This window comes from Phacochoerus africanus, chromosome 2, assembly GCF_016906955.1.
Source record: "Phacochoerus africanus isolate WHEZ1 chromosome 2, ROS_Pafr_v1, whole genome shotgun sequence".
Lineage (NCBI taxonomy): Eukaryota > Metazoa > Chordata > Mammalia > Artiodactyla > Suidae > Phacochoerus > Phacochoerus africanus.
In genome coordinates, this window is record NC_062545.1 from 242,854,673 (window position 1) to 242,867,038 (window position 12,366).

Below are 12,366 nucleotides of genomic sequence, written 5' to 3' on the forward strand. Positions count from 1 at the left end.
CAGATTTTGTGGGTTTTTTTTTTTTTTTTAGTGATCTGAGAGTGATAAAACATTACTCCTAGAATATTGTGGTTCTAGAATATTTGAGGTAGCTGGCTTTATTATTTAGGGGGTAGCTCAAGAGTACAGGAAGACTAAGTGGATGTTGACAGAGCAGGTGATCATAAAAGGAGAGCCAATGGGAGAAGACTAACTGATTCACTGGTTTGAGCTCTATGAACTGCTGTAATGAGACTCTGATTAATGGTAGTGGCCAATTGCAGGAAATGTGGAGGATTAGAAAATTGTGAATACCACCTACAATGTTACTGTTGATGTTTATTTCACTCAAGGTCCTTTTCCAGGAAAGCCACCATCTGGACTTGGTCCTGTTGAACTGGCAGCTGTCATTGCTGGACCAGTCTGCTTTGTCTGCATCTCACTCATGTTGATGGTCTATATCTGCCATAACCGTACAGTCATTCACCATCGAGTGCCAAATGAAGAGGATCCTTCATTAGATCGCCCTTTTATTTCAGAGGGTACTACATTAAAAGATTTAATTTATGATATGACAACATCAGGTTCTGGATCAGGTAATGTATTTGTTTTTTTCTTTCTCTTTCTTCTTCTCCCCCCCCCCCCCCCCCCCGCCTCCCGCTTTTTAGGGCCATACCTAGGACATTTGGAGGTTCTCAGGCTAGGGATTGAATCAGAGCTGCAGCTGCCAGCCTACCAGCCTACGCCAGTGCTGTAGCAACACAGGATCCGAGCCATGCCTGCAACCTGCAAGACAGCTCAGGGCAACACTGGATCATTAACCTACTGAGCATGGCCAAGGATCAAACCCACATCTCCATGGATACTAGTTGGGTTGGTAACCTGCTGAGTCATGACTGGAACTCCCTGTTTTTTTCTTTCTTAAGATATCTTTAAAATTAACTATTATTTATTAGTTGGCTAAACCAGTTGGCTTGGTATATTAAAACTTGAGATAGTGTGAATAATACTCTAGTCTTGAACCTAACAAAGGTCTTAAAGCTAGGACTACATAGATCTGACCCTGGCTAGTTTAGTATAGACAAATGAGAACTGACTTATTTCAGCAATAAGTGAAATGTGACATTTCACATTTGTATAAATTTCAAAGCATCCTCATCTTTTCATGACTATGAGATAGAATAAGGACAGTTATTCTACAGCTGAAGCTGACATTCAGAGATGTTCAAATGATGTGCAGTTACCCATTCTCTGCAGGATCATTTAACAGCTCTATTTTTGTATTTAAAAGCAAGCGTGACAGAGAATGTGTTTGTTTTTGGAATTGTGAACATCATTTGCTTTTTTAACATGAAATTGTCTTTACCTCAGGCCTGGGTTTTTTTTTTTTTTTAATTAAACTAATGAATTTTTAGTCATTTTCTCATTTTAGGAAAAAGAATGATCACCTTGTTATTTAATATAGTTGTATGGATCCATGGCCCTTGTGATATTTGCTTTTCTCAGTTCTGTTTGTTGATTTTTTTGTGGGATCAGAAATAGATTATGTAATTGCTAGAATCATCCCCTAGAGCAAATATTGGCCTAGCAATCAGTGCTTCATGTTTAAATCAGAAGGGATTTATTTTTAACTTTTCCTTGCATGTGCTTTGGAAGGATACTAAGAGAAAAAGACTCCTATCCTCTACAGTATTGTAACTTGACACTGCTAGGAACCTAGAATCTAGATTCCAGTACAAGCTTTATCATTGATTGCCTCTCTGATCTTGTTTAAACCTTGTTTCCTCCTTGGGCTTCTGTTTCCTCATCAGAAATATGGAATAGATAGTGTTGATGATAATACTTAAAGTGATTTTTTATGATTTTTTTATTTGAAGTGTAGTGATAGAATTTTGTGTTAGTTTTAGGTGTACAGCAAAGTGATTCAGTTTTACTTATATATCTATTAAATTTTCAGATTTTTTTCCCTTATAGGTTATTGTAGAATACTGAGTATAGTTCCCTGTGCCATACAGTAGATCTTTGTTGGTTATCTATTTTATATATATATTAGTTTGTATATGATAATCCCAAACTCCCAGTTCATGTCTCCCTTGCCCTTTCCCCTTTGGTAACCATAAGTTTGTTTTCTAGGTCTGTGCTTCTGTTCTTGTTTTGTATACAAGTTCATTTGTATCATTTTCTATTTTTAGATTCCACATATAACTGATATTATATTTGTCTTTCTGCGTCTGGCTTACTTCACTTAGTATGATAATCTCTAGTTCCATCCATGTTGCTGCAAATGGCATTATTTCATTTTTTTGTTTGAGTAGTAGTCCATCGCATTTTATGTGTATATATATGTATGTATATATATAATCACACACACATGCCACAGCTTTTCTATCCATCATTCATCTGTCCATGGACATTTTGGTTGCTTCTATGTCTTTGCTATTGTAAATAGTGTTGCAGTGAACCATTGGGGCATATGTATCTTTTTGAACTATGATATTCTCTGGATACTTGCCAAGGAGTGGGATTGCAGGAACATGTGGTAGCAGTACTTTTCATTTTTTGAGGAACCTCCGTACTGTTTTCCATAATGGTTATACCGGTTTACATTCCCACCAACAATATAGGAGAGTTCCGTTTTCTCCACACCCTCTTCAGCATTTATTATTTGTAGACTTTTTTTTTCATGGCTGCCCACAGCATATGGAAGTTCCTGGGCCAGGGATCAAACCTGTGCTACAGCAACAACCCAAGCCTCTGTAGTAACAATGAAAATTTAACTAATTTAAATCAAATGGCTAAAGGAACATAAAGCAGAAATTGTGACTGGGAAGAATTTGACTCTGAAATACAAAATCACATCTGATGCAGAAGGTTCACATGACAGTTGTCTTTATTTTAACGGAATAAAGATATATTGATGTATATATACATGTGTTCACTTACTTAAGTAGGAAGAATCTGATTTGATAACGTAGTCTTTTTCTATATAATTTGGCCATATATATTTAGTAAGTGAGTTCTGTCCATGACTGCTAGGATACATAGAGATGTACACTGCAGCCCAGGTCTCTTAAGGCAGCCTGTAGGGAATATCTGAGACTGTTGTGAGTAGGGAGGCAATGAGAAGTTAGATTAAGGTGGAGCAGCTTTAGTACTGAAGATGTGACAGTCTTTTGGTAGAATTAGTAGGGAGTGGAGAGAGATTGCTTTAGGGCTTCCTTAGGCTTTTTTTTTTTTTTTTTTGGTCTTTTTAGGGCCACACCTATGGTATGATTCCCAGGCTAGGGGTTGAATCAGAGCTGTAACTGCCAGCCTACACCACAGCCATAGCAGCACCAGATCTAAGCCATGTCTGCAACCTATAGGACAGCTCATGGCAATGATCCTTAGTCCACTGAGCGAGGCCAGGGATCAAACCTACATCCTCATGGATACTAGTCAGGTTCATTATTGCTGAGCCATGATGGGAACTCCTACTCTAGGCTTTGATTCTTAGTTCAAAGAGTTTCCACAGAACATCTGCCTCATTCTAGATGTTATCCTGGACCAAAAAAAAAATATATATATATATATATATATATATATGAAATCAAGGGCCAAAGTCACAGAAAATGAGGGTGGCTGTAAATCATTTGGAATTAATCCCTTGAACCTGGTCTGTTATTGCCAAACTTAACACCCAAGGAAATCAAAGTAGCACATGCCACTTGGCACAGTGGTACCAGGCCTCCCTAAAGGATTGAAAGAAATTGCTCTCTGGATGGCAGTTGATTTCTGAATGAAAATGTTTGTTTACATTTTAAGATACAGACATGAATGTAAGAATGGAATTGTTCTTTGCCTATTTTATCTATATTTCTAGATCTGTCAGGGGCCCAGCTCTATTATTTGAAAGCTTCTTTCCCTCCTTTTATGCCTCCTTTACCCTGCAAAAACATGTCTGCCTTGTTTGCCAGCTCTGTGGCTTTGGGTAGATAGTCAGTGTTTCATGCCTGAGTTATTTCATCTTTAAAATGAAAGTGATGAAACCTTCCCTCTGTACATCATTGGATTGTTATAAGGTTCAAATGAAATGAATGACTTGTTTGTGTGAAAGCACTTGAGTACTTGGTAGATTGTAAAATTATATCCAAATGATAGGTTATTACTCTTATTGAAAAATATTTGGAAAAAAATTTGACATATAGTGTACAGAAAAGCTCAGTTTCAGGCCTCCTTCCTTATCATAGTTATTCTATGCTAAATGGCCTCCAGATTTATCCAGACAGAAGTTATCTTCTGTGAGTGATAGCAGAAAATGCCATTACTTTTCCTTCTATTTATTATAAAGCCTTAATTCCACTTCACGTATGGGACTCATGCCTATGAGTAAGTCAGATATTTATATTACCCTTTTTAAGTTCTTTCACTCATTGGGGGAAAGGTAAAACATAAACATTTTATGTTATGAATTCAAATGCTTATTACTTAGTAATATGACCATAATTGAGGAAAGGCCCTCTCTCTTTTGAAAGACTATTATTTTTAACTTAGGAACTACAAGGAAGACACTGGAGAGGTGGGTTCTGGGAACGGTAGTGCTAAACTTAAAGCTCACCTGATCCTTGTTGCATTCATTTGAATCACAGGTTATGCATGTGCCCATATTTATTAAGCTGTCATTAAGTTGCAAAGTGTGTGTGAACATGCATATGTGTGCCAGCTTTTGAGAATGTGGGTCTCTTAGGCCAGTGTTCATTGTATCTTGTTCATGCTTATGATCTTTTTAATGTATGCATGTCCTTCAGGTCTTATTTCTGTGGCTCACTGTATGTGAAGGTGCTTGGACCCTGTTTCCCTATTGACCTTTCCTCTCGAGCAGTTCTAAAAGGTACAGAATTAAAGCAGAGAATATAGAGGTCTAAAATTAGTCTTGTCTATTTTGGTCTTCAGAAGAAAACTGTTACTTTTTTTTTTTTTAATGGTCAGATACTCATGTGCGTTATGGTAACCAAATATGGATAATATGATAAATCTAGATTTGGCGTTTTAGTTCTGCAACTAGACTCCAGTGGCAATGGAGAAGACAAAAACTTTCCTTGTCCTCTTAGCCTTTCCTGGTCATACCATTTACATGAGTCCTGAATGTGTTATCAGACTTCCCATTTGTTTTTTGTTTTTTGTTTTTTTTATAATTTTTTTTTTTATTTTCCCACTGTACAGCAAGGGGGTCAGGTTATCCTTACATGTATACATTACAATTACATTTTTCCCCCCACCCTTTCTTCTGTTGCAACATGAGTATCTAGACAAAGTTCTCAATGCTATTCAGCACGATCTCCTTGTAAATCTACTCTAAGTTGTGTCTGATAAGCCCAAGCTCCCGATCCCTCCCACTCCCTCCCCCTCCCATCAGGCAGCCACAAGTCTCTTCTCCAAGTCCATGATTTTCTTTTCTGAGGAGATGTTCATTTGTGCTGGATATTAGATTCCAGTTATAAGTGATATCATATGGTATTTGTCTTTGTCTTTCTGGCTCATTTCACTCAGTATGAGAGTCTCTAGTTCCATCCATGTTGCTGCAAATGGCATGATGTCATTCTTTTTTATGGCTGAGTAGTATTCCATTGTGTATATATACCACCTCTTCCGAATCCAATCCTCTGTCGATGGACATTTGGGTTGTTTCCATGTCCTGGCTATTGTGAATAGTGCTGCAATGAACACGTGTGTGCACGTGTCTCTTTTAAGTAGAGTTTTGTCCGGATAGATGCCCAAGAGTGGGATTGCAGGGTCATATGGAAGTTCTATGTATAGATTTCTAAGGTATCTCCAAATTGTTCTCCATAGTGGCTGTACCAGTTTACATTCCCACCAACAGTGCAGGAGGGTTCCCTTTTCTCCAGAGCCCCTCCAGCACTTGTTATTTGTGGATTTATTAATGATGGCCATTCTGACTGGTGTGAGATGATATCTCATGGTAGTTTTGATTTGCATTTCTCTTATAATCAGCGATGTTGAGCATTTTTTCATGTGTTTGTTGGCCATCTGTATATCTTCTTTGGAGAAATGTCTATTCAGGTCTTTTGCCCATTTTTCCATTGATTGATTGTTTTTTTTGCTGTTGGGTTGTATAAGTTGTTTATATATTCTAGAGATTAAGCCCTTCAGACTTCCCATTTGTGATTCACCTTTCTTCCTTATTCTAACTTCCAGATCCAACCTCCTGAACTTTAAATCTTTAAGTACATGATGTGGCCCTGTTCAAAGGCTTTAAGACAATTTAGTAAGTTAATGTCTTCTCTAAAGACAACTTAATTAGGAGTTGATTATTATCAACACAAATGAGCTCTTAGATTTAAATAGGATTTTTTACCGATTTATTTTTAACCAGCAGTCTTCTTATAAAAACAATTGTTTGCAATAGTTAGAAAGGGGAAGAAAGGACCTATTTGAGAAATTTAAAGATGAAAAGAGGCAATTTAAAGATTTAACAGTTGGATTTAGAAGCATTTCACATCAGAAAACCAGAGAGCAGATTAATTCATTTACTTCCATTGGGTTAATTTGATCTAGCAAGCAACTCAATATAGATTACAAATGACACAAATTTATGTGTATTAGACCGTATAAAATAGTATAGATCATGATGTACACTGATATTTTAATTGTCATTGTCAGTATAATTTCAGATGTCAGTTCTGGGGATGTGATATTAAGTGAATTAGAACAGTCCCAAATATAATGTTATTTAAATTTTGGAGGTAGATAGTCCTTTTATGTAAATGAAGTAAGTGTTGTAGTATTTAAATCTATGTATTTTAGAGTAAGGCAAGTTTAGTTGGTGAGCAAACTGCAGTGTCTTATTACCAAGTTTACTTTGCATCATTCTTTAAAAAACTAGTGTTGGCTAAGCAGCCAGTTCCTAGTACATAAATTGGTAAATTGCTTGTCTTTAAATGGTTTCTGTGATAATGTTTATTGATGTATTAAAAGTTTGGCCAGAATTTGCTTCTTTGTTTCTTGTGTTTACATTCTTTTCTCCTCCCATCAGTAAAACTGTTACCAGACTCATCTTTCTAAATGACTCCTTCTCAGAAACCTTCAATAGCTCCTCTTTTACCCATAGCTCTCATTGGTCATCTTGAGCTGGGATTCAGTACTCTTCACATTCTGACACGGCTTCCCTTCTCTTCTATTGCTTTACCACATATACCCTCTTTTTGCTTATCTAAGCTGGTTCCCTAAACATGTGACGCTCATTTCTTTCTTTACTATTTCTTCTACCTAAACACCTTACCTCTTTCTCTTCTTTGGTCCTCTCCTTTCTGTAAAGGAAAGTCTAAATTCAGCTTATCTTTTAAAGCCTATGTCAATCCTCTAGGCAGGAATTTTTGGATTCTTTTATTGTAGTTATTATTTTCCTTTTATCATGAATTATTATTTTTGCAAATGTACTCTATATCTCAGTGAGATTGCGAGTTCCTTAAAGGTAGAGCTTAAGGAGTTAAACATTTCTGGGTCACACTTTACCATGCCTGTTGTGATGTTAGAAACACAGATGTTGGAGTTCCTGTCATGGCTCAGCAGAAACGAATCTGACTAGCATCTGTGAGGATGCAGGTTCAATCCCTGGCCTTGCTCAGTGGGTTAAGGATCTGGCGTTAACCATGAGCTATGGTGTATGGTATGGCTTAGATGTGGTGTTGCTGTGGCTGTGGTGTAGGCTGGTGGCTACAGCTCCTACTTGACCCCTAGCCTGGGAACCTCCATGTGCCATAGGTGCAGCCCTAAAAAGACATATATGTAAAAAAAAAAAAAAAAAGCACCAATGTTGTTTGTGTTGAATACTCTTCATTTTTTTCTTTAGGTTTACCATTGCTTGTTCAGAGAACAATTGCAAGAACTATTGTGCTACAAGAAAGTATTGGCAAAGGTCGATTTGGAGAGGTTTGGCGAGGAAAATGGAGAGGAGAGGAAGTTGCTGTTAAAATATTCTCCTCCAGGGAAGAACGTTCATGGTTCCGTGAGGCAGAGATTTATCAGACTGTTATGTTACGTCATGAAAACATCTTGGGATTTATAGCAGCAGACAATAAAGGTCAGTAATATTTGCTTCTTCTTTGAGTAAATATATTATAACAAAATATATTTAATCTGTTTCACAAATAAGACTACTAAACATTGTCACATTGGGTGTGAAATAGCTGGCTGTCATATAGAAAAGCCTTTAGAAAAAGGAACTTAGGGAGTTCCCGTCGTGGCGCAGTGGTTAACGAATCTGACTAGGAACCATGAGGTTGCGAGTTCGGTCCCTGCCCTTGCTCAGTGGGTTGACGATCCGGCGTTGCCGTGAGCTGTGGTGTAGGTCGCAGACCCGGCTCGGATCCCGAGTTGCTGTGTGGCTCTGGCGTAGGCCAGTGGCTACAGCTCCGATTCAACCCCTAGCCTGGGAACCTCCATATGCCACGGGAGCGGCCCAAGAAATGGCAAAAACACACACACAAAAAAAAAAAAAAAAGAAAAAGGAACTTAAATATTTTCTTCACTCTTGACAACATGTTCCTAAACCTCTAGTTGTTTTATAAAGCGTAAAGAGCTTTAAAAAAATTTTTTTAAAAGCTATGTGCTTTTGTTAATTTGGCTCTGAGAAGTCAGTTACTGAGTACAGTTGTAACATAGAAAAAAATGTATAAACCCTGGTTCCTTAGAATTTTGTGACAGGATAGGGCCTCAGATATGTTTCCTTTTAATCTCTTCCTGACCATTAGGGCATTCTAATATTTCCTAATGACCTTATTTATAGGGAGAGTAAAAATAACTTCTCAGTGTATTCCAATCTCTTGGGATGGACCAGGATGGAAGAAAAGGAATGTGTGTGTGTGTGTGTGTGTGTGTGTGTGTGTGTGTGTGTGTGTGTGTGGGTGTGTGTGTGTGTGGGTGAATGAATGACTGGGTCACTTTGAAATTGGCACAACATTGTAAATCAACTATACTTTAATAAATAAAGAAAAAATAAAAATTGACAATGGTAGTATAGTTATGTTTCATAAAAATATTCTTCATAATCTAAAGATACAAATTGAAATGTTTATAGATGAAAAGATACGTTTTCTGGGATTAGCTTCAAATAATTCTGATGGGGCAGAATAGTATGCTTGGCAGTGAGATGATAATTGTTGAAGCTGGGTGATGGGGGTTCATTATTACTGTTCTCTACTTTTCTATATATATATCATTTTCCATAAATAAAAGTTTGAAAAAACAGATGATGTTTATTGTAAATAAGTTTGAAAATGCAGAACACAAAAAGGAAAAATCAAAACCACCCAGGAACACCAACTGAGATTAAACACACTTAATATTTTGAAGAAATAAATATTACTAAAGAAAATGGAGAGAAAAGTAAAAAGAGAACTACAGTTCTAGCCTTTAAAAAAGACAATGGAAATTCCCATTGTGGCACAGCGGAAATGAATCCTACTAGTATGCATTAGGATACGGGTTCAATCCCTGGCCTGGCTGAGTAGGTTAAGGATCTGGCATTGCCATGAACTGTGGTGTAGGTTCCAGATGCACCTCAGATCCATGTTGCTATGGCTGTGGTTTAGGCTGGCAGCTGTAGCTGATTCGATCCCTAGCCTGGGAACGTCCATATGCCATAGGTGCAGTCCTAAAAAGACAAAAAATAAATAAATAAAAATGGTAGCATTTTTAAAAAAATAGCAAAGCTGGGAGATGCATATAATTTCAGGTGGGTGTGATGAGAGGTGAGTTATATTACCAGCCTCTGATGCAAACTATGAGAATAGGGATTTGTGGGCACTACTATAGTAACTGAAGCCAAGAAAGTAAATGAAATATAGTCTGAAGTCATTTTTCACAGTTACCACTCATTCTCACTCTCCACTGACATAGCGTCCTCACTTCCCTCAGCATCTGCTCTTACCCCTGGCCTCAAGCACCTATGCACCACAGGCAAGAAAGTGTCCACATGGTTACCACGGGCAGGGTGGTTTTGGAAAAACCATTTTTCTACATTAGTGAGTTTTCTTTATAAAAACTCACTAAAATAGATTAATCTATTTAGCCTCTAGCAAAGCACCCTAGCCATATATATATGTGTGTGTATGTATTCCCTTTAGTATATTCCCATCATGGTCTATTCCAAGAGATTGGATATAGATCCCAGTGCTATACAGTAGGACCTCATTGCTTATCCATTCTAAATGTAAGTTTACACCTACTAACCCCAAACTTCCCCTCCATCCTACTCCCCCCCACCTCTCCCACCCCAGGTCCTTGGCAACCACAAGTCTATTCTCTATATCCCTATTTCCTCTATATCCCTGTTTCCATTTTGTAGATAGGTTCCTTTGTGCTATATTTTAGATTCCACATATAAGTGATAACATATGGTATTTGGCTTTCTCTTTCTGACTTACTTCACTTAGTATGAGAATCTCTAGTTTCATCCATGTTTCTGCCAGTGGCAATGTTTCATTCTTTTTTATGGCTAAGTAGAATTCCATTTTATATATATATATCCCACCTCTTCTTAACCCATTCCTCTGTTGGTGGACATTATGTTGTTTCCATGACTTGGTTATTGTGAACAGTGCCTCAGTGAACATAAGGGTGCATGTATCTTTTTGAATTATGGTTTGGTTCAGATATATGCCCAGGAGTGGAATTGTTGGATACCATTGTCAATTTTTAAAATGCCATCAAGTATCTAGTTAGTTTCAACATTTCTCTAGTCTTCGTTTAAAAAAAAAAAAAAAATTCATTTTTCACTTTAGGATCCACTGCATTTGGTTGATACTTAAATCCTTAAAAATTGTTAGGATTTTTTTTTTTTCTTCTTGCAATTTATTCATTGAAGAAACCAGATTGTTTGTTCTATAGGGCTTATCATATTGTAGACTTGTTAACTGAAAAATCTTATATTTTTGAACTTGCTCCTTGTATACAATGTAAACTAGTAGTTAGAATTAGAGATTGAATCTGTTTTATTGGTTTCCTGAAAATATTATATACTTTCTACATATTATATACTTTTATCATTATCACATCAGGAGGCATATTAGATTATCTCCTTTTTGTGACTTATGGCTGGTGATGTATGTAAGCAGTGATTATTAATAGCTACTACCAATTTAGTGTTATTTAATTTAAAAATAAATAAAAGCAGTGATCATAGTCTGACCAAGTCCTTAGTTTTCATTTTCTTCTGTCTTTAACACAGTTTGGCTTCTCTCTCAGCTCTTAAAACAACCCTTTATTATGTTCTGTAACTCTAGACTTTATTTCTTAATAGCTGTTTTCTGAAACTCTTAATTCATATGAAGGCTTTAATTCTACAAATAATAATTGCTCCCTCGAAGAACTTGCCCACATTTCTGGTTTTGAACTCCATGGTGGTGGTGACTTTCAAATCTGCATTTTGAGGCTCAACCCTTACCAGCCCCAACACTGTTTAGGCTTGTTCCAAGTTGTAAACACACTGACTGCTGTGCCCTGAACTCTTCCCTTGTGCTCAAGCAGCAGCCAAGCCGGTGCTGTCATCTGGTGGTCACCGTGGGAACTGGCAACCCTGCTGGCTCTTCCCTACCCACACCTTTCTTCTCGGTCAAGGTTAAGGGACTTTGCCTAGAATCTAGCCCCGCCGCCACCTCCATTCCCTTTTCCTTTAACTTTCTCTTCCTGATTTAGTTAATTCCACCTCAGACAATCCTTTTTGTGTGTATAGCTTCTAATATATCCTATTTCCTTCTACTGCTTTTGTCAGTTACCTCAGGAAAATCTCCCATTCTTCCATCTGACTATGTTCCTATTTATTTCTTGTATTTGTGAACCTTTCAGAATTCAGGTATAGTTAAAAAGCATGCATACCACACTCAATTGTATGTCAATAAAACTTTAAAAAAAGAAAAAAAAAGTAAGCATGCAGATGAAGCTAGTGATGTACCTGTATCAAGGAAAAGAAAAGGTACAAGTTTGGACAGAATCAGTTTATAATAATTTATCAAGTAACAAGTTTATAAAGAACTAGTATCCCGAATATCTAAATTCTTTTGAAAATACCTCCAGAATCTTCTGAAAACATTTCCTTCCTTAATCTCTTCTAATCAGAATCACTTTCCTTCAAGTAACAACCTTCAAAATATAGAAAATTTTTTATGTCAATTTGAGAGTTTTTTCTGTTGTACAGCCAATAGAGAAGGAAATAGCACATCTTAAGTTCTTATGTGCAATGAGTTACACTAAATGCTTTAAAACATCCTATTTTAAAATCTTTGTCTTGAAAAGTAAGCTATTCTTGTTGTGTAAAAGAAGAAACAAAGGCTCAAAAGTTAAGAAACTTGTCCAAGGTCACATAGTAATAGCCACACCCTGGTTTCCAAC

The 12,366-nt window shown here is 37.0% G+C and overlaps 1 protein-coding gene across 3 annotated transcripts in view; it reads left to right on the top strand.

The window, feature by feature from the left end:
- Positions 1-12,366, top strand: part of TGFBR1 (transforming growth factor beta receptor 1) — a 60,549-nt gene that overhangs the window by 34,118 nt on the left and 14,065 nt on the right. For 2 of the 3 annotated variants that reach the window (XM_047768026.1, XM_047768028.1), the window contains 2 exons: positions 333-575; positions 7,829-8,059. In XM_047768026.1, the coding sequence (XP_047623982.1) occupies positions 333-575; positions 7,829-8,059 (474 nt within the window). The remainder of the gene's footprint in view (positions 1-332; positions 576-7,828; positions 8,060-12,366) is intronic. The other variant, XM_047768027.1, reaches the window with a different exon arrangement.